This window comes from Primulina eburnea, chromosome 1 (genome assembly GCF_022965805.1).
Source record: "Primulina eburnea isolate SZY01 chromosome 1, ASM2296580v1, whole genome shotgun sequence".
NCBI classification, from domain to species: Eukaryota; Viridiplantae; Streptophyta; class Magnoliopsida; order Lamiales; family Gesneriaceae; genus Primulina; species Primulina eburnea.
In genome coordinates this window covers 64,077,239-64,098,349 of record NC_133101.1, presented here as the reverse complement: position 1 = coordinate 64,098,349, position 21,111 = coordinate 64,077,239, and the positions used below count along the sequence as shown (strand labels likewise).

The 21,111-nt window shown below is 35.7% G+C and overlaps 3 protein-coding genes across 15 annotated transcripts; 1 reads left to right on the top strand and 2 right to left on the bottom strand.

Moving 5' to 3' along the window:
• Positions 1-1,340: 1,340 nt before the first annotated feature.
• On the top strand, positions 1,341-3,782 carry LOC140841108 (uncharacterized). Its single transcript, XM_073208312.1, has 2 exons — positions 1,341-2,519; positions 2,646-3,782. Exons 1-2 carry the CDS (start codon positions 1,381-1,383, stop codon positions 3,472-3,474), a joined length of 1,968 nt encoding a protein of 655 aa, XP_073064413.1. The 5' UTR covers positions 1,341-1,380; the 3' UTR covers positions 3,475-3,782.
• A 1,995-nt stretch (positions 3,783-5,777) lies between these two features.
• Positions 5,778-7,900, bottom strand: LOC140841100 (E3 ubiquitin-protein ligase MBR2-like). Its single transcript, XM_073208300.1, has 5 exons — positions 7,372-7,900; positions 7,164-7,268; positions 6,606-6,707; positions 6,393-6,524; positions 5,778-6,107 (listed from the first exon to the last, which is right to left on the bottom strand). The coding sequence occupies exons 1-5, from the start codon at positions 7,789-7,791 to the stop codon at positions 5,982-5,984; spliced, it is 885 nt and encodes a 294-aa protein (XP_073064401.1). The 5' UTR covers positions 7,792-7,900; the 3' UTR covers positions 5,778-5,981.
• Positions 7,901-15,644: 7,744 nt separating this feature from the next.
• Positions 15,645-19,518, bottom strand: LOC140841066 (uncharacterized). Of its 13 annotated transcripts, none has more exons than XR_012120099.1 (4): positions 18,379-19,339; positions 18,083-18,178; positions 17,903-17,996; positions 15,645-15,943 (listed from the first exon to the last, which is right to left on the bottom strand). XR_012120099.1 is itself a non-coding variant. In XM_073208243.1 (4 exons), exons 1-4 carry the CDS (start codon positions 19,017-19,019, stop codon positions 17,632-17,634), a joined length of 276 nt encoding a protein of 91 aa, XP_073064344.1. In that variant the 5' UTR covers positions 19,020-19,339; the 3' UTR covers positions 17,621-17,631. The 13 variants fall into 13 exon arrangements, 2 of the variants coding, with proteins under 2 accessions (XP_073064344.1, XP_073064338.1); XR_012120089.1 differs by having other exon boundaries at positions 15,645-17,996; positions 18,379-18,447; positions 19,011-19,339; XR_012120097.1 differs by lacking the exon at positions 15,645-15,943 and adding an exon at positions 17,410-17,534.
• Between the last annotated feature and the right edge of the window lie 1,593 nt (positions 19,519-21,111).

Here is a 21,111-nt window from a genome sequence, read left to right as displayed (position 1 = left end):
TCCTACCCATATTCACAATAAAAAGTAATACTCTTAGCATAAAAAGTAATACTTTTTCATGGATGACCCAAATAAGAGACCCGTCTCACAAATATGACCCGTGAGACCGTCTCACACAAGTTTTTGCCTTAAAATAAATAGGTTACAACCTACCGCTAATAAAATATGAGAGTGTCTCATGTGAGACCGTCTCACGATCTTAATCTGTGAGACATGTCAACCCTACTCATATTCACAATAAAAAGTAATACTCTAGCATAAAAAATAATATTTTTTCATGGATGACTCAAATAAGATATTCGTCTCATAAATACAACCCGTGAGATCGTCTCACACAAATTTTTGCCATAAAATATACACAACACAAATAAGTGAGAATCAAATTCAAGACCTCATTGTCATCAGGCCAAGATACAAGCAACATACGAAAATAACCCTACTCAAACAATTATTTCACTAATTTCTCAGCAATCTAAAAATATATATCCTGACCATACAATAACGCAAACAATCGGTTATTGTAATTTGATTAGGTTTGTGGATTAGATTCATACTGGCCCAATAGACTTGGAAACTGGGCCCAATCCAGTAAATAAATTTGTGCGAGGTCCAGTATTAATTACACTTTTTGGATTGTAAAAAGTTAAAAGTAGTGAGAATGAATATGTGATATATAATGATATTTTATAATGGGACAAGTGATATAAAAATTTAAGGTTTTAAAATAGTTCAATTAAATTGAGTTTTAATTTGATGATACGAAATATGAAGTGAATTATAGAATAAATTGATTTAGAATAGACAAAAATATCAATGCATTACATTTAAATTTATTATATTTATTAATTATTTACTTCATTAGTTTGCTTGAAATAATTAAAACTATATTTTAAGTTAAAAAATATTTTTAAAATTTAAATTCATATTAATTACATTTAAACTTAAAAAAAGTGAAGCTTCACTAAGAAGTTTGTGATTCAATTTTTAAAATATTTTTAGAAATGTGGATTAATTGTTTCGATCCTCTATGAAAAATTAAAAAACAATATATTCAAAATTAACATCTCATATTTTTAAAAAAATAGACACAAAACTCATTGACAGAAAGATAAATATACTTAAATTTTTATAAGATAAAGTGATTGGATTTTAAAAAAATTAAAATATATTAGTATATTAATATTTTTTAAAGAAAGTTTTAGAATTTTCGTAAAGAATGTTGTGCAATTAGTCCTGAAACGAAGTTAAAATTAATGATCCATTTTTTTTATTAAAAAAAATGCAAAACAGCTGGCGGCTGCCTTAATTATATATATACAAGCACCTTGAACGGAGACATATTTCCTACCCTTAACGCTTTTCTTCCCCTTTTCTTCTGGGATGGAGGCCCCACCACCAGCACCACCTCTTCCTCTCTCCACCACCGCCTCCGCAACCACGGTCGTGGCACCCCCAACTTACCCAGACTCCGTTTCCTCCTCCTCTAGACCCCGTATCACGGACTCATGCGATTCCGACGCTCCGCCGACCGCCTCGCCTCACAATCTACGCCTCATGTGCAGCTATGGCGGTCACATAATTCCCCGCCCGCATGACAAGACCTTATGCTACATCGGAGGGGACACCCGAATCATCGTAATCGATCGGCAAACCTCTCTCGCCGACCTCCACCACCGACTCTCCAAAACCCTCTTCAACAATCAGGAATTTTCCCTCAAATACAAACTCCCTAACGAGGACTTGGATTCATTAATCTCTGTCACCACCGACGAAGATCTCGAGAACATGGTTGAAGAATACGACCGCCTTATTAATGCCCCTAGAGAATTGAAACCGGGTCGCATTCGCCTCTTCTTGTTTCCGAAATCGTCGAGTATAGAACAGATTCTCGTTGAATCCGCTTCTACTAAATCGGAAGATTGGTTTCTTAATGCTCTCAACGGGGGGAAAGCAACCGCAAGTGAACGTGGGCATTCGGAATCTTCTTCGGTTAACTATTTGTTGGGTTTGGATGATGATTTATTGGGAAAATCTGGCATCGCCAAGGACGTTGAAGCCCAATTGGAGGATAAAAGATGTAGTGTTGATGGGAATGGGAACGACAATAATAATAATAATAGTGTTATTAATCAGGATGTGCATTCCGTGCCGGATTCTCCGATGCTGGAAACATCTTCGTCTTTCGGGTCCACATCCGGTTCTCCTTCAATGGTGAATTTACCGCCGATAAGGGTGCGATTGGAGGAGATCCCAAAGCTGGGTGTGGTGGGAGTCGATGAGAAGTTTCAGCAGATGACTTTTGGGGTTGGGGGCGATGCGATTTTAACGCGGAAGAAGCAGGAGGAGGTTGAAGGATTGGCGGCAGAGGTGCCTGGTGTAGTGGTTTCTGTAACGCCCGTCTTTGGTGGTGGGGAGTATGTGAACCGGGTACAGGCTCCATTGCAACAGCAGCAGATTGCTCACTATCAGCTGAAACAGGGCGGTGGTGTTGATTTGGCTTCTCCAGATTCAGTTTCAAGGTACACAAAACGAAAGATCTTTCATTCTATTATCTTAAGCGTGTATTTTATGTAATTTCTATGGTTGCTTGTTCAATTCTGAGAGTTGAAAATTATCTGAATTTGTCAATGGCTTAACTGGTACAGCGAGCGAAGCATGACCAATCCGTTGTCTCGGCAGAGACAAGCTATTTATCAAGAACCAGTTATACAAATTCAATCTAGAAACAGCAGGGTCAACAACAGTCCGGTTGATCTACAGACTAGGGATCAAAATAATAGCGCAGGACAGATGCAACCTCAAGTTCCAGAATCTGGTTATGTCTTGTCCGGTCAATTTGGCCAAAACCATCCTCAGTTGCATCAACAACAACAGTTTGTTCATACCGGTATGCAGTATATCCCTGCCGGAGCTGTGCCAATTGCATCCTATTACCCTATGTATCCTACTCAGCAACAACACCATCCAGACCAGCCCTTTCTTGAGCAGCAGTATCCAGTTTACTTTATGCCTGCTAGACAGGCTCAAGCTTATAACTTACCTGTTCAGCCACCAAATTATAATGAATTGACACCAAATGCTCCTTCCAGTCGGCCACAAATGCCACCCCCTACTGCTGCAGCCCCTCTTGCAGCTTACAATCCAGTAGGAAATGCTGCTTCCCAGCTTGAGATTGCAGCTGGTGTGTATAGAACAATGGCCTCATCAGCACCAGTTCGAGTTCCAGTCAACCAGAACCAAGCTCAATATGTTGGTTTCACTCAAGTTTATCATCCCCAACAGGCAGTAGCTCCCGCTCCCTCCTCGGCAATAAATTCTATTTATGAATTTGCTGATTCTGCACATGCTCAAATGTATTGCACTCAACCTCTACCCCCACAATTGGCTGCTCAGTACCAGACCCTGATGCCGGCCCCTACTGTGGTATTACCCGAAGCTACTACTCAGCTTCCTACAGAGAACTTGAAGCCATAAGTACGGACTTCCCAGCCATGACAAGGGATTTGATCATGGATGCAAAGTTTTGCCCGAGGGTTTTGGTTTTTCTTTGAAGTTTATATATCAACGCTGTCTGTTTTACCATTTAGCTTGGTCTGATACATGATTGTTATAGCATTAAGAAACTCGTCTTTTGTCTTCTGTCGCGTGTGTGTGTGTTTGTCTCGTATTGTTGTTGAAAGAAAATGGACATCTGATCATACTGTAAAAAATTATCTTAAAAAGTCACATGGTCCGTCTGTGTTATTTTTTTTAGTGAATAAATACTCATCAGTTTGGAGCAATTATTTTATATGATTGGGAATACACACACACACACACACACACACATATGTATGTATTTAGAGGGATGACATCTCAACTTTATATCGTGAATCTCATTTCGTAGACAACTATTGAAGGAGAACTAAATCAAGCATGAGGGAGCCCCAAGTTTATGCATTGGTTATGCAGAAGGCTCGCATTCTGAACTTGAGATCCTGTCATACCATTAGACGGAGATTAACAAATTTTGTAATGAAAGAACTGCCCTACTCCACTGGGCAATCATTTTGATTTTGTGCAATAATTCAAGTTATTGATACCTCATAGAATGCCATTTCGAAAGAGACATCAGCTCTGATATAATGTAGTTCATATCCGTTGCACCCGATAATTGAATTCATCGAAATCATTTTATCTAATTGCATCATTCCACATTCATCCAACAATTCCCCTCGTGCTTTAGATCCCACCGGAATTTTCCATGCCAGTTCCAATTTACATTGATCAAAGGGGAATCTTACTACTGGATTTTCCATTGATGAATTATCTCGCCTACTCACAACTTCTGTTGTGTATTTTTACTGATCGTGAGGATATAGTCTTAATCCCCCGATAACGATTTTGTGTTTCACATTTGATATTTGACGATAGAATGGTTTGTCGGGCTGCACCTTCCCTTCTCCTGATTAATCTTCGTACAGCCTGATTTGGATATTCCATCTTTTTTTAATGAAATTGCTTCCATTAAATAAAGTAAAAATAGAGTACTGGTACAAGTACACTCGGCATTCTCAGGTAAAATCCAACAAACAGCGTCAGAGCCAGCCTAATTTGAGTAATTACTACATATCTATTACAATAACCGCATTTGGGATGCACCGAAATATGAGAATCTTGATTTTCTTTTTTATAGCTGCAACATCCGGCTTTTCACTTTCGAAGAATGCCTGTTCCTAGCATTTCAAACATGATAAACTGTAACTACGAGAGCCACACATCTCATTTTGTTAAGGACATAATTCCCACAGTATGCCCCTCGAAAAGCTCTAAGAACAGCAGCTGCTGATCCCATTTATTTCTTCATATACAACCAATTGCGGACTTCATCTCAAATGTTCTTGGAAGATACTTATTTTTACTTTTCTATAAGCATTCACCAAGACAGAGAGGGAAATTAAAGTGATCGTGTTGTTTACTCCTGCCTGATTTGTTTTTTACTGCCGATGTTTTTACTTTCAGGCCAGCCCTTTATTCTTCATGTTTGGTCAAAAATCAACTTCCAAAATTTTGGGAATTGCAAAATGCTGCAATATGTCTCTTGTTTACCAACCTCTGAAGAAGTATCTGACATTGATGCTGCAAGTGATCATGCTAGTTTTTTAGACGACTGACTATCTTCCTATCTTTAGAGAATACATGCAGACTTGCAGTCCCTTTGTTCATATTCCCGGCCTTAGATATGCCATCCGTACATAAAGTTTTAGATTTATCTATACCTTCAGCAGTTCATTGATGTGGAAATTTGACACACAATTTTCTGACAAAGGTCTGTAAAAGCAAGGTATCTTCTTTTGTTTCCCAAGGCATGGAGGCATTGTGTGTACATCACAAGCTGCACTTTATTGATGTATTTTTGCTTCGGTTGTAGCATATAAGCATGATCCTATACGTTTAGAAGCTGAATTCTCTCGATTTGCTGTTTTACGTATAATGTCGGTCTGACTGTTGCAGCCTCATATGTCGAGTGCTTAATTCTTGAAAATAGGTGTTTTTTACTACTTTTGTGTTGATTTCAAATCATATATCCGTTTCTTTCCCTCATTGGTAATTTCGTATACTAGTGACACGTACTACGTACACTAAAAAATGGATCTATTTTGTGATACCCTGTTTTTTGTTTCTTTTTTCTCTTATCCCGTAGCACAACTGCTCGGCTGCCTATCCACTCGGTATGTCGAGTTGTAAAACATTTCTTGTTCGATACTAGTTACGTAAGATACTCAACTTTGATCATAGACCCGAATTTAAATGTCCCTTGGAGAAAATAACTCAGGTGGTGTTCTCTATGGACGTGAAAAAATCGAAAAGAGAGAAACTTACAAATGTAGAAGATTAATCATTCAACCATTCTAGCTGCATACCCAAACCACTATTCTGGGTACTCTTATCCAGTTATCCTGTCTCTGACCCTCGTGGCGACTTCGTTACCAATTGTTAGCTTAAATCGCCGCAGCTTTGCAGACAGGGCATGAATTTTTCTGCAGGAGCCATTGCTTTATGCATTGTAAGTGATGATGGTGTCCACACTCCAGTGTTTCAATATCTTCAGTCTCACGGCATTTATCCTGCACAAACAAAATAATATTTCCTAAATTCTGGTTTCATAGTTTTCATCAAGTTATGATTCACGCTTAATTTTTTCAATTTAAATTTAAGAGACGAGATTGATGTATCGACTAAAATCTTTTATGTTGCTGGATGCTGTCTGAAATCTTGTGGTTTGCCAACCCAATACCCAGCAATCTCCTATAAGCTTGGCCACTGGGGCTTGGTTTTCTTAGCAAGAAACCTTTGATACTACACTAAAGTATAACATCTGCAATATTCGAGTTTAAAAAGAAAATGCTCACTTGGCAAACGCTACATCTCCAATCTTTGTCTTGAGAACTGGAGGGCTTGAATTTCCTTAAGCAATTAGATATCTCTTCTTGTTTTAAACCAGTGCAGACATTCCCAATCCCATTACTCAAATCCAGCAGCTCCTAGTCGCAGCATAATGATTTTAACTTCAGTTATGGATGCCACGATTAGTTAAATTCTATTAATTGCATAACTGAAAGTACCTCATATGACATATCATCAATGTCGAGTCTCCAATCTTTGTATCGATCGGATCCATTGTGGATTCTTCTTGCCGAGAGCAAGTTTTCTTGAAACACCATCATCTGCGTTCATTCGATTTCAATCTCCTTGTGTTGCATTAAAATTTTGAAATTACCTTTCGTTCGGCTTACATGTCCATCAGGTATATCATGTTTTCATGCATTTAGACATTCCAAGATTCAATTATATAGATGGAAGACACATAAATTATTAGTACGTAACTCGGTTGCCAATTATCAAATGGACTGGGCTTCCGATCGAGGATTTGATTGAACATAAATGGATTACTACTAATACATGTCATATTTTCTCATTTATTAAGCAAGAAATCCCTACAAATTGGTTGCTCGAGATGAGAGTTAGCCAGTTTGTGGTCATTTACAGTCGAAAAAATCCTCTAACCATTTGCCGAAAACGCAGTTATCTGTGAATATACAAGTGAAGATGGAGGCTCATTTAAGTATTTATTATTGTAACGGATGACCAAAAGAAAGAAAGGGAAGAAAACGATGCCAGACCTCTACGATTCTTCTCAAAGAGCGTTTATCAAGTTTGGATCCAATAACACTGCCTGGAAATCTCGGATCTGAATCATTCACATTTCTCTTACCCACATGAGTATACTAACGTAAAAAGAACATTGAGTTAAATCTCTTAAACTTCCAGTAAAAATAATTCCCATTAAAGAAATCAAATATTTTCCTATGCAATTCAAAAAAAAAATACCTTTCGGCGATCAGTACTCCGAGTAGTGTTTCCACGTCTTGGTACAAAATCAGAAACAATGCCAACTCCCGGAGGAGTGCAGCAGACGTAGGAAACATCAGCAACATTTGCAGGATTTCTTCGGTTACTCGAAGATATTTTTCTCCGATCCAGGTTCTTGTTTCTTGCGTGTTTCACCGATGCAGGAGACGAAGAGACTGAAGCCTCCTGACATCCCAGACCTTTGAGTTTTGCCAAAAAGAACTTGTTAATTTTCCTGGGATTTTCACTGAATGTGTTTCTTGATTCAGTTGGGTTGTTCAGGTTGGAGATTATATTAGAAATGGAACGAGATTTGGGCTTTGAACATGATCCTGTTTTCATTTGTTTTTTCGGTTTTTTTATCAGCGTTTCGTGTTCATTGATCAAAAGGAGGAGCATGATTGAATCTGCAAAAGAATGAAGGGAGCTTGGGTGTTCTTGAGACTACAAGGAATGATGAAAACACGTGAGAAGTAAAAATGTTCGCTCGCAGTAGTTATGCTTCACATATTATTAAATGAAAAACTTGGCAAGGACACATTCCCGACAACTCTCCCTCCACAATTAAAATTTTAAGGTAAATAATGTTCATAGTACTGATAAATAAATGGTGAAAATGTGATGTAAATATTGGACAAATAATATGTGGCAGATGATGATGTAGAGTATGTCGTAACCAAGAATTTTTGGGAATAAGATGTGACACAAAAAAGGCCAATCTCTTTTTGGTAACAATTGTCTATTCTATTGTTTTCTTTTTTTTTTTGAACGTGCAGGGCTGCCCTGCATTATTGTCTCGAACAGCTCATGGAAATTATTTTCACGTCAAGACCTTAAGTTTACTTTTAAAGAGCAACGTCGTTTGTTTTTTGCAGCAACTTATTCACTGACATCATTACGAGCATTATTACTCTCGTAATTAAAATATGGTTCAGTCTCGGTACTTGTACAAGTTTCAATCGGTAATTTTTCTTTTGTTTTTATTATCACCGGGTCGGTGTGATCCAAATAATGAAACAAAAATTGAAAGATTTAAGGTTTTGGTAATGTTATTTGTTGAAGGCTATTAGGGAATTGGAATGTAGCAAAAAAATCTTTATTGGACCACGAATATTTTCATTTTGAGACCAATTATATGGGCCCATAATATATGGACTAGGCTTTTTTTTTTAATGGGTTTTTATATACGCACACACAGAAAATTCTTACGCTGCAACTTTCTCGAGATTGAGTTTGAGCTCGAGTTCGAACTGGGTTATGCTACGCACTCACAGTTGGAGCTATCAAATTAATAATCGTATGAAGTTTGGGTTAAATATATCTTTGAGGTATTGTCCTAATGGTAATATGAAATTTTAGGCTCGGCTCAACTCTCATGTATCTTAGGTTCTATTACAAGATATGGATTATAACTTGTAGGCTTGAGTGATGTTGATTATTATAAATTTATGTATATCTTTTCTTTTATAAATGGGAAAAATTGTTGTCGAATTTATATGCCTCAAAACGTTTTATTTAATGTTAATCATGTGCATATTATATTTATCAGTTGGATATTACTCGGATATATATTTTATTAAATTATTCTTATGATTAAAGAATCATTAGTTGGAAGTAATAATTTGATTATAATTATCAAAGTCATTCTAGGTTAAATATAATGTGTATTTAATTGTTTGAATATTTAATTGTTCAAATTTTAATTTAAGTAGTTGAGATTAGGTGATTGACTCTTGGTATTCTAATAAAGTTAACATTAATAAACATTATTGAAATTTATTTAGTAAAATGGTTCTAATGTATTAAATAATCATATTTATATTATTTATATATTATTATCTTATAAATATATAATATACACTAAAACTTATAAATGTTATCAATTATCTATATATATTTGTAAATTAAATCAAAGTTCTCACTTTAAATGATTGGTAAAACCAAACAAACATTTAAATGGTGCCAAAAAAATTAATATGATGATATATTCATATATAATAAATCAAGACATCCACTTTAAATAGTTGGTAATACCAAACTAATATTTAAATGGTTCCAACAATTTATTACAATACATCGGGATGCAACACACTTGAGTTGCTTAAATATTCTAAAAGGTTGAATAAAATATTCTTCCTTCGATTGATTTATTCTTTGAATTAAAACAGTAATTTGATGCAATTGATCCGTTTTAAACTAACTAAGGGGATATATATGGGATAAAATAAATAAAAAAATTATATCATAAGATGATATTTCTCACGCGTACGTACGTAGTACCACGTACACACTGGAATACAGATGTGGCATCCAAGATTCTTGTATTGGACAAGTACAGCTCTTGCTTGCGATTATGTATCGAATGACGTATTATACGCACAGAATTGTGACCAATCATCACGGATAGACACGAGCATTCACTCCGATGGATGAGTTAACTGCCAACTTTTGTGCTCCAATAAACTATTAACAAGAAGCAGTTCCCATTTCCCATATACATACATACATACATATATATACATACATATATATATATATATATATATATATATATATATATATATTTGTTAGTAGTACCTGCGCACATGGAGCCAGAATAGTTCACGATTGAGATGACGATTTAATTCATATTATTGCAAAGAAGACTACATATGCTTTTCCCTGTTGACAAGTAACACCACCTTGCACTAGTGTGTCAAGTGCTCTTTTTTTATTTTATAAATATATCTAACAATTATTGAATAGGAAAATCTTTTCTGTGTGTTTTTTGTTCCAAAATGGAAAATGATGTCGACCTGAGCTGAATATTATGTACACTTTAGGAGTAAAGAATGTCAGTAGGGTGTCAGAAAGTTTTTTGACATGATCACTTTGATGTTCAAGTTTATCAAGTGTTTTTCGCAAGGAAAATACGATATAAAGAATGTATATTGGATACTCGTGCATAAAATGTTAATTGAATACCTTCTTTTTGGATCAAATAAACATTTAGTATTTATAGGAGAAAATGTATTGATGAACTTGTTTTCGGTGCTCGGTCACTACTTATGGCAAGATGACTGGACTGCCCATATGCCCTGTCTCCTGACAATGGCACATCTGGTATCCCACATTATGTTTAGTCTAGTCACATCATTCCTACGTGCGCTGAATGTCATGTCAATGATTTCGAAATATGTCATCCCATATCCATAGACCCTGGAATCGACAAATGTATCGAGGTGCTCGGGCAAATGATCGTGGTGTGAGAACGAGGACTGGACCCTTGATATCCTAAGTCCTATTGCACTGCTGGGCGAAGATGAGAGCTCGGGTTCACCTAATTATGTGTTGATCTGATACGATCCCAAATCTCGCAAACCCAGTTATGGTTTATAAAAAAACACTTCCCTTGGAGGCAGGGACGGAGTCACCCCAAATGCTGGGGTGGGCTTCAGCCCAGTCTACATTTTTGGACTAGCGAAGAATATGGATTGATTTTCTTTTTTTTAAAAAAAATTTTAGCCTTGTATTTTCAATTTTTAGCTCAATTGTTAGTCCATTTCCAGAGGGTTTTCTTTCACATGCCATCTCCCAAAATGTAACAAGAGGCTAGTCTCCTACTGGTTGAAAATTTCACGTGAAACCAGTTGTTCCTCCACAACCTTTGTTGGCTCAAAGGTCAGGTTTGTTCTCATCTCAATAGTTTTCAAAAAATGTTCCCTCCATAACCCAAGATTAAAATATTTTCTGGTTGCGTCTCTGCTTAGAGAGTTGGTTGGCTTCCGTAACTTTTCCGATTCATCCTCAGCTCGAGCCTCAAAATAATCCAATGACCCAAGCGCTCCCCGGATATCACCAGAAACTTTTTTTAAATTGGTGGTTTTGTACGTTTCGCCTTTAAAAGAAAAGGTTATCCAAATTCCAATAATGAGGCTTACTATGAATACGTGTATTATTGGGGATGGTTAACAAACAAACTTCCAAAAAAAAAAAATCTCATGCAAACCAAAATGCCACGTGGAGGCCTACCACGCTTTTTCCCAAGTCGGTAATCATGAAAACCTATGCAGCCATTTTCTATATATACTCGCATATACAAATTCGAGAGTTTGCAAATGCATGCATGAAAAGTCTCGATGTGAGAATCAGATGCCCAAATCAAACCATCGATCTCTTCACCTCTCTCTCTCTCTCCACGAAAATGAATCATCGCAGTTGTTTGGACTTTGATTCCACTTCAAGTTTACCTCCATTGCAGGGTTTATCATGGAATCAACCACCTCCACCGCAACATTCGACGCTTTACATGAGCTTAGAAGAAACCCAGATGGGAAAGCATTCAAATTCGAGCCTGCATTTTACACCTGCAGAAGAAGTCGCCATTGGTTCCGCAGCGATGGCCGAATATGGAGAAGCCAGAAACAAGAAGAGAAAGGGCAAAGAACTGGAAAAGCGTAGCACGTGTGAAAGGGTGAGCTTTAAAGAATTGACGGTTTGTTTTTCGACACGTGCTGCTTTAATTAATATTTTGTCATAGGATTAAATTTTTTCACGCGTCATTTAAATGAACCCTGAAGGAATGTTTGACATATATGCTTCTAAATTTTAACAACCAAATTCTTAAAACTCTGAACAAAAATCAATATTACGTCTTCAAATTAACATATATCTGTGGGTTTTTTTTCAATTATAATCGAATTCAAAACTTTGGTCAGTATAAGATTGCGTTTAGATCGATAGATTTCAAATCTATTTATTTTAAATGTATTTTTTTGTGTAGAGAGACAAGACATAAACTTTAAATTCATTCTTCGTATATTTTTATAGTATTTAATCTTAATTATGATGAATTTCAAATTCACCTGATAATTGTGTCATTTGAAATATATTATATTTTGTCTTGGTAATATGTAAATAAGTAATATTTGGATTTAAGATTTGACATATCATTTCATTATAAACAATAAAATTATAGTCAAAATCTATGGATTTAAAATTCATCTCTTAAAACAAAACCTAAGGGTTTCAAACTTTAATTGAGCTAGCTAAGTTGCCAGCTTACTAAACTAAAATTATAGTAGATTGTCAATATGATTATGTTCAAGCCATTCAAATTATAGTTTTAAGTTGGTTATATTGGAGATAAAAATTTGTGTGAGACGGTATAACGGATCGTATTTTGTGAAACAGATATCTTATTTGGGTTACTTTTTATTGTGAATATCAATAAGGTTGACATATCTCACAGATAAAAATTCATGAGACCGTCTCACAAACCTACTCTATGTTGGATATGTAATAGTTAGTTTTAAATAGTTGTGAGAGTAAAGTAGTTTATATTTTGCTATAAAGAGTAAATTGAAAGAAGAATAAAGTTTTCTACATCATATTTTATTCAGTTTATGCATACCATTTTGTAATAAACTTTAAAAAAAAAATAGTCAAACACAATATTTTTACATCAACCTACATATCACTGAAAAGTAATCAAATTTCTCCTGATCAATATTTGAACAGAAACGAAGAAGCCGAATTGCTGAGAGAATGAAAACCCTTCAAGAATTACTACCCGGCTCCTCATACAAAGTCAGTAAGCTGGCATGTGCAATATTTTATTGTAGCCTAAGTCAAGAACAGGGGCGGACCAAGCTGACATGTTACTGTATTGAAATCATTGTCGTTTTTACAAAAATAAAAAATTTGACTAATTCTTAAAATATAGCTAATCTTCTTTTTCGAAGTCCGTGCCCTACAAAGATTTGTTAGCCAGTAATTGATCGGAAATGTGGGTTGTGTGTATAAATAGATGAGTGCCGCTTCAGTTCTGGATAAGGCCATTGAATACATCAAAACCCTTCAACTTCAAAAGGCCGTTCTCGGTTATCAGCAGATGATGATGGATGGATTACTAATTCCAGTCAGGGAGAGTGCTTGGGATCACTCATCCGATTCAATGTTAATGGCAAATTGCGGCAGTATCATTCCTGGTATTAATCCCTCGACTCATCCAGGGCTATCCTATAATAGCGATGGGCTGTTTTCTTCAGTAACACGGAGTATGCTCGACTCTGAATTCCTGCTACAACTACTTCAATGGCCGGCGATGCCTGTCCCAGGACCACTTTTTGATGGATTCGGTGGCCTTCTGGCCTCCTCCTCAAGTCCTAGCTTGCAGCCGGTGGAGTTAGTGTCTTCCCCTCTTGATAGTTTGTTTTAGATATATATGTAGATTCAGCAAGTTTAAATATATATCACTACAGCTCCACGTACGTAGGTAGCATACACCAAATTAAAGGAGCAAAGAAAATTTAGAGTTTAATGAAATAGGACAAGCTACTGTAATGAAAAAGGAAAAGTCGTCAGTATATCAAATGATTTTGTTCCTTGTTGGTTTAGAATTTCTCATGTGATAATAAATTTATAAAATGAGGAAAGCAAGCCAAGGTTGGAAAAATGTTCCTTTGGAAAATACTAGTTATATTTTTATTTTTTAAAATAAAAATAAAATCCCATTAAAATTCCTTGTTTCCAATGAATGCATGATTAAGTCCTCCATTAGAATTGTATGATGAGGGTCTTGAGAAAATGCTACTGCACCTCGTGATTCATAAGCTTGACCACAGCCTATGCCTATAAAGTCTTCACCATATATTATTATCCATCGACCAATTTAATTTTTATTTGAAATAAAAATTTAGAAATTAATTAATTAACCGATATGGAGACTGAACAGTGATTATCCACGTTGATATATAACCGAAAATAGGTCAAAAAATATCATTAATATAGCTTGAGTCATGATTCCACTAGTGGTAGCATTAAGTCAAATAACACAGAAAGGAGGTATGTGCATGCGCAACCATAATTCCTTTTGTTTCCATTTAACAGTATTATTATTAGATTAAATATATTTTCAAAAATTAAATTTTATTAAAAATCAAGTAAATTTGCATAAGTTTTACCACATCGAAAGTCTATAAATTAAGGTGCAACCCAAATGTTTTCCCACAGATCTCCCATCCCTCACCCCCACACAAAAGTTGCCTGCCAGTCATGAAAACCAAAGCAACATATCTTGCAGTCTGTGCAGCTATACTTGCGCTACTGCTTGGGAGAGTTGAGGTGACAAGTGCAGTGACTTGCAACCCCCTGCAGCTCAGCCCGTGCGCAAGTGCAATCGCATCTTCCGCCACTCCAAGCCATCTATGCTGTGCCAAGATAAAGGAACAGAGGCCTTGCCTCTGCCAGTACATGAAGAATCCCAACCTCCAGAAGTTTATCAAGTCCCCTGGTGCGAAAAAAGTGTCCAAAATATGCCGCATACCATTTCCCAGATGCTAACCGAATTATTTGGCTATCCCTCTGGCAAATCCTGGCCCGCTGTGATGTACGTACTAGGTTGTATGCTCTATATATGATGATTTGTTATGCTATTATGAGCTGTGTAATAGCTTTGGTGTTCTGTGTTGTGTTTTGTACCTTGGTGTGGTTGTGGCAATGAGAAATTTGATGAATAATTTGCTTTTCTCTGGCAGTATAAGATTGGAGATAATCGAATGTGTCTTGAGATTAGTTGTTTTAAACCAGGCGGAGCGGGAGAGGGAGAGGGATAGGGGGAGAGGGAGAGGGAGAGGGAGTATATTTTAAAATTTATACAAAGAAACATGTCCTTGTCTATGCTCTGGTACACGAGAGTGGTGGTAGTAAGAGTCTCTTCATCTCAGGTTGGCTTTATGTATTCGTCAAGCTCTCGAGGGTTCTCGTACACGGCAGGGACCCTGAGTACGAGAACCCTTGGTGAGGGAGACAGAAAAGAAAATATACTCAACATTCTTCAATACAAAATATTCGAAATCCCAAGGCTAGATTTTGCTCCGTCACCTTTTTCTTTTCTTCCTTTTTGTGTCTTTCTTTCATCCAATTATTAAAGTAACGACTTACAAGTTTTTGGTGATAAATCAAGTTGAATCATGCGCAAAATTTTTCATAATTTTGAATCTTGACTAAATTTAAAAAGCCATTGAGCAAAGTCAAACTTAATTATATATATATAATAGTAAGCTATACGTCTTTATTTGACAGATCGTAGTTTAAGCATATGGAGGAGGAACCCAGACAGATAATTTATGACAGTAGAAAAAATAAATGTGTTTCCAGGTTTCTAGAAGAAGGAATGGCAAATTTCATTCTTCTATCATCTGGAATTCCGGAACATGGACTGCTTGCACAAGGACTTTCAGAATAAAATATGTAAAAAAGTGATGGGATCACCAAAATTATTTATTTATATCACAAAAATTTTGTGGACAGGGTAATCATAATAGAAAACAAATGTATTACAGTGATCACTTTCACAAAACTTAGAATTGTCTTGCCTGTTCTTGTCCCTCGTTCCTAAATTTTTACCAATTTCATGAACGCAGTCTAAGCCACCGACAACTAACTCCTTGAGATATTATAGTTCAGGTGCAATACGCATATATAGTTTCATGTTAAGATCATTGTGATGGGTCAAGAATGGCCGGGCAGCAGCTCCCCCAGCAATCATGTTCATCATGGATGTTTCAACCTTAAAACAAGAACATTAAAAAGCAGGCAAGAATAATTTTGAGTTAAAGCGTATAGCCTGGTCTGGGCTAGCAATAAAACATCATTTTAGACTAAAGATAATAAGTTGATACATTGTTTGGACTACAAGGTTTCAAATAACAATCTCAAAGTTCATTGTGAATCATTGTTTGTCTATGTGCCACTTTTAGATGGAATGCTCTGTGTTTAAGAACCTGGAAAAGGATGATTAAAAGATATAAAAAATGGTTTTACTAAAATATAAGTCATAGAGTAAGTCCTATGAAGTGCTGACAGGAAAATCAAGTCATAACCTAGCCCAGAGAATTCTGGCTCTGCCATGGAGAAAGAAGTAGTGTTTATGTTATAGAACTATCTAGTAGTTCATCATCCATATTATACACTAACTTGTCTACCAGAGACTCCTGCTCCAATAAGCAAGTATATGATGCAAATACCCATCAGACCAGTAATGCATTAGTTGGATTCCAAAGTTCTAGTTTCTGGATTCTGAGGCACGTATGATTTGGTGCATCGTTGGTTAACTTTAAAAACACCAACTATAAGAATGTCCAAAAAATCGATGGGTATCTTCGATAGCTGATCTTTCAATGTATAGGCCTCAAGATTTCTATCACTCTCTGGGACCCAAATATCAGTCATCTGTCCAGAGTAAAATATTCAACATCTGTGAAGCGACACATTACCAACACATTACTGATGTATGTAATCAGTCAGCTGATAAAAAAAAAAACCATTGTCGCCTTAGCATTGTCATAACCAGGACCAATTCTTGGTCATGTCATCGTATGTAGACAATGAGATAGAACAACAAATGTTTTTGGAAAAACACTCAGCTCTCCCCTTATACTTTTACCTACAAAATTAAGTACCATTAGAGTAGATTTCTGAGATAGGGAAAATTACGCGAAGAAACCGGAAAAGTGCATGTGAAACCAAGATAATTAATCATTTCACAAGGGACAATGCAACCATACCAATAAAAGTCATACACACTGCCTAAAATAACAGTGACCACATCACACCCACGGGAAACAAATAGTTGACAGCTTAATTATCCTCAATACAGTCATCGTATGCCATACAAAACAACAAAAACCTAAATTTCAAGGCCTAAAAGTGGCAATGAAATATGTAAACTCTCTCACAGAGTGAACAGCATATTTAAAAAAGCAGCAGGTATTGAAGTGCCGTCAATTGCTGAACTGAAGTAAAAAACCATAAAAGGAAAGTTTTTACCTGCCAATCCATCCTTATAAAAGTAAAGTTTAGATTTCAAGAAATAATTTTAATCAAGTTTTTCTGAAAGTAATATATTTTTTTACTTACGACACTGTTTTATTAATGTATTTTCGTCCTCAACATATTTTTCTGAGAAGTATGCAAGTTACAAGTGGTGATTGCAGCAAACAAAAATAAGCACATTCAAGAAAAGAAATACAGCATGGGCTCTCCAGCATTATTGTCATAGCATCCCCTAACCAGACCAGTATTACCTTGTTGGAGTTACTCCAACTTTGCTTAAAAGAGCAAAATAGCAAGCAGTCTAATTTCATCTGCTTTTCTTCATTCTTTGTAGAACAGAAAACTGGAATCAGGAATTCGAAAATAAAGGAAAAAACATAATCAAAATATGAAACTAATTTACTTACACAAATCCGGAGATACTCATGAAAATTTTTCCTTACCGATCTTCCATGAATAGATTTTTTTTTCACATAATAGATAATGCGAGTAATCGCATATGTGGAATTGGCTGAAAGAAATACAAACAATAGCACGCTGATTATGATAGCATTCAGCACCATGTTTGTGTTTTGTCGAACGAAACATCTTATAACACATCAAAATGACATTAGTTAGATCTACCACATTAAGGGATCCATATCCACACCACACTGCTTCTGTAAAAAAAAAAAAAAAAGAGTTATGCAACTACCTTGCATCAGCCATAACTTGAACTTTAGCCCCACCACCATGCAAATCATAAAAGAATAGCTTTGATGATGATGAACACTTGTTCATAAGCCGCCCTTCCAAAAGAAACATCTATAACATCAATCAAAAGTAACACACCATCATAGCACTCGGAATAAATCACATATAGAATATCTAGTACCAGCTATTTTTTCTTCAACATCCTCAAGATGATCTCCGCTATTTAAACTTTCATATCTCTTTACATATTCAGGGATAGTCTATTTCCACTTTCCTTCTGAGCAGCAAGAATTAGAAACCACAGTCCATTTTCAAAATATTGTTGCAAGAGTTCAAACATTGCATTCAGTGAAACAGTCAAGATCATCTCGGTATACAGACAAAATAATTCCCATTCCAACACCATATAGGTAACACAAGACAGACAAAAACGCAAAAGAACACAACTAAAAAATTAAAATAATACACTAGGCATACCGTTGGATCCATGCCCTCATCTTCTGCAGCAGCTGGTTTTTTTGCCTGTTGCTCCAGCTTGGCAGAGGCCTGAAATTTATGCCAATGTCATCATGATAAGTAATGACTATAAAAGTCACCATAATAAGTAATGACAAGATAAACACATAAAATATATACTGGAAGCCAAGGATTAAAGATGGAATTCATTCAAACACTAGAAATGATTTTCCTTCCAATATAAAAAATGTACAAAGTAGTTAGTTGGAGGAAATATGAAACAGATATATAAGCCATTTTTACAAAAGGCTTACCTGATCATAATAACATCTATCATGAATTTCAAATCGACAAATCAACAAGAGAATACCAAAGCACTCTTTTTTTTAGAATACTATGAGGAATTATTGTGAGTACACACACTACATTGAGTTTCAAAATACATAAAAGCAAATGAATTTGCATAAATCTCGAGCATATTAAAATAACGTGCAGAATATATAAGATAGACTAACCAAATTAATCCAAAAATTAATAAAATCCACTAATCAAGTAAATTTTTATAAAGAATCAATATTTGTTTGATTCCAGCTTCTGCTTCACGATACAAATGCAAAAAATTATACTTCCCCCGTTCACATGAAAATTTTCACCTTTTGCATGTTTACTCGTACCCTACTACATTTTGTCGTAATAGTTTTAAATTTGATTCAAATGCAAATATAAAAACTCATAAACAGAGCAAATGGGTATGAATTGCAGGACAGCCTCCACCTAGATATAGTCCTTTTAACAAAATTCTTCATCAGACTAAACAATATACACAGAGACTAAAATCCTTGGTCAAAAAATCATTGAAAATTTGGCAAAAATTAGAGAACAGGCCCGAAACAGGGAATTAAACAACTGACAGAAAGTGGCATTGCATACTATCCCTTAAAGTAAGTAAGCAAACAGAAAGATAAGCCTCAAAACTGTAGATTCACGGTCATCAAGCATTGGGCTTTACCCCCTCTTATATCGTAAACAGATTGGGTTGGGCTTCACCTGAATTCGAACAAGCGGAAGCAAAACGAGTTGCAACTTGCAAGTAGTGCTGTTGTGATTTTTATTGCGAATTCTAAAAAATTTATGGGAGTTTGATTTGATGGGCTTTTAGCTGTAATTTCCATATCACGTGAGGTTCTAAGCTTCACATTTCTGGATACATTATCTAATTTTTTAAAAAAAAATAGATTGATATTTTATTATTGCACTGTGTGTGAATAAAATAACTCCGGATGCACTGGTTCGGAAGGAATACAGAGTTTTCCAATGGGTGTAATCTTTATTTCAAATAAAAATTATTTTCCAAATAAATTAACACGGTCAAGAGATCTTATCGCACCACACCGCACCGGGTCAGGACAGCCGACCGGTTCATCGAGACTCAACTTATCAACAACGTCTTCCCATTCCAAAAACTTCTGGTGTCTGTTAGGGTCCAAACTTTAGCTCAAACTTTGAACTAATAAAGAAAACTATACTTTCATTTTTCAACGTGGGAAAACTCTTATTTTCTTTCATTCATTACTCACAATTGATCCAACACAATATTATTGGTTGTTTTTTTTTTTTTTTGAACAAGATCTCTCATTGTTTGAGTATATTGTTGGATTATGCATCTATTTTCCGATTCATGGACAAAACAAGGATTCCAACTTAGGAGACATTTATTTAAAGTGGTGGCGGCATTTAGTCGGTGATAGGCCTCCCTAATGGCCGGCCTGGCCTGCATTGTGTCCAAATCTTTAAAATATGATTTCCTAATGGATTTCCACTAGTCCGTATCATTTACCAAATTTTCGAAAAGATGTGAAATGATCCACCAAAAACAACAGCCACAATTGATATATAGTTTCCCTTTTTGGGCCAAAATATTATTTAATCAATCCTTCGCTCCGAACGAAGAGTTTGTGTGACTCATATTTGCACTAAATAATTAATTACATTGCGTATTTCTACAAGAACCCAAATTATTGTAGTTTCTATGAAGCTCGACTTAAATGTTATTCTTAATGTAAATCGTATTTAACAAATCTCGTGTGACAGACTCAAACTGAAAAACAAAAGTAATTTCTTGATAGATGTTAGTCATAACTCATAATCTCCGATCTCAGCTTAATCTTTCAACTTTACAAATCAGTACGAGATATTCATATGCAATTCATGGACGCTGATTAGATACAGTAAACTATTATCATCTTGACCAAACTTTTTTCCCCGAGTCCCCTTGACCTAAAAGCTAGATACCCTGCGTTGATAGGATTGATGGGTCATTTATCTATAAATAATTAATCGCACTTACTTGATAAGAGACCACTCGATCAAACCACTTTATGTCCACGATTGAAAATCATTTAACCACCCAAAAAAGGTAGGAAACAATGAATGAGAGTGAACGATAAGGAAATTGAAAAAAATTAGAAAAGTTGTATGGTATGTATATCAATAGGATTCACTCAGTGTAAACATGCATCGTGGGCAAGTATTTTGTGGAATATTGTGGGCAGACCACAAGCAACACACACACACACACTCGACTATTTAATATTGGAAGAGTGGAAAACGTACCTGGCCACTAACAAAAACTCATGGCACTACATGCATCAACTCTTCTTCTTCTTCTTCTTTTTTTTTTTTTTTTTAAATTTATGATTATATATATTATTTGAGAACATGGTTTAGATGAAACAATGGAGTTCGAGGGGTTAA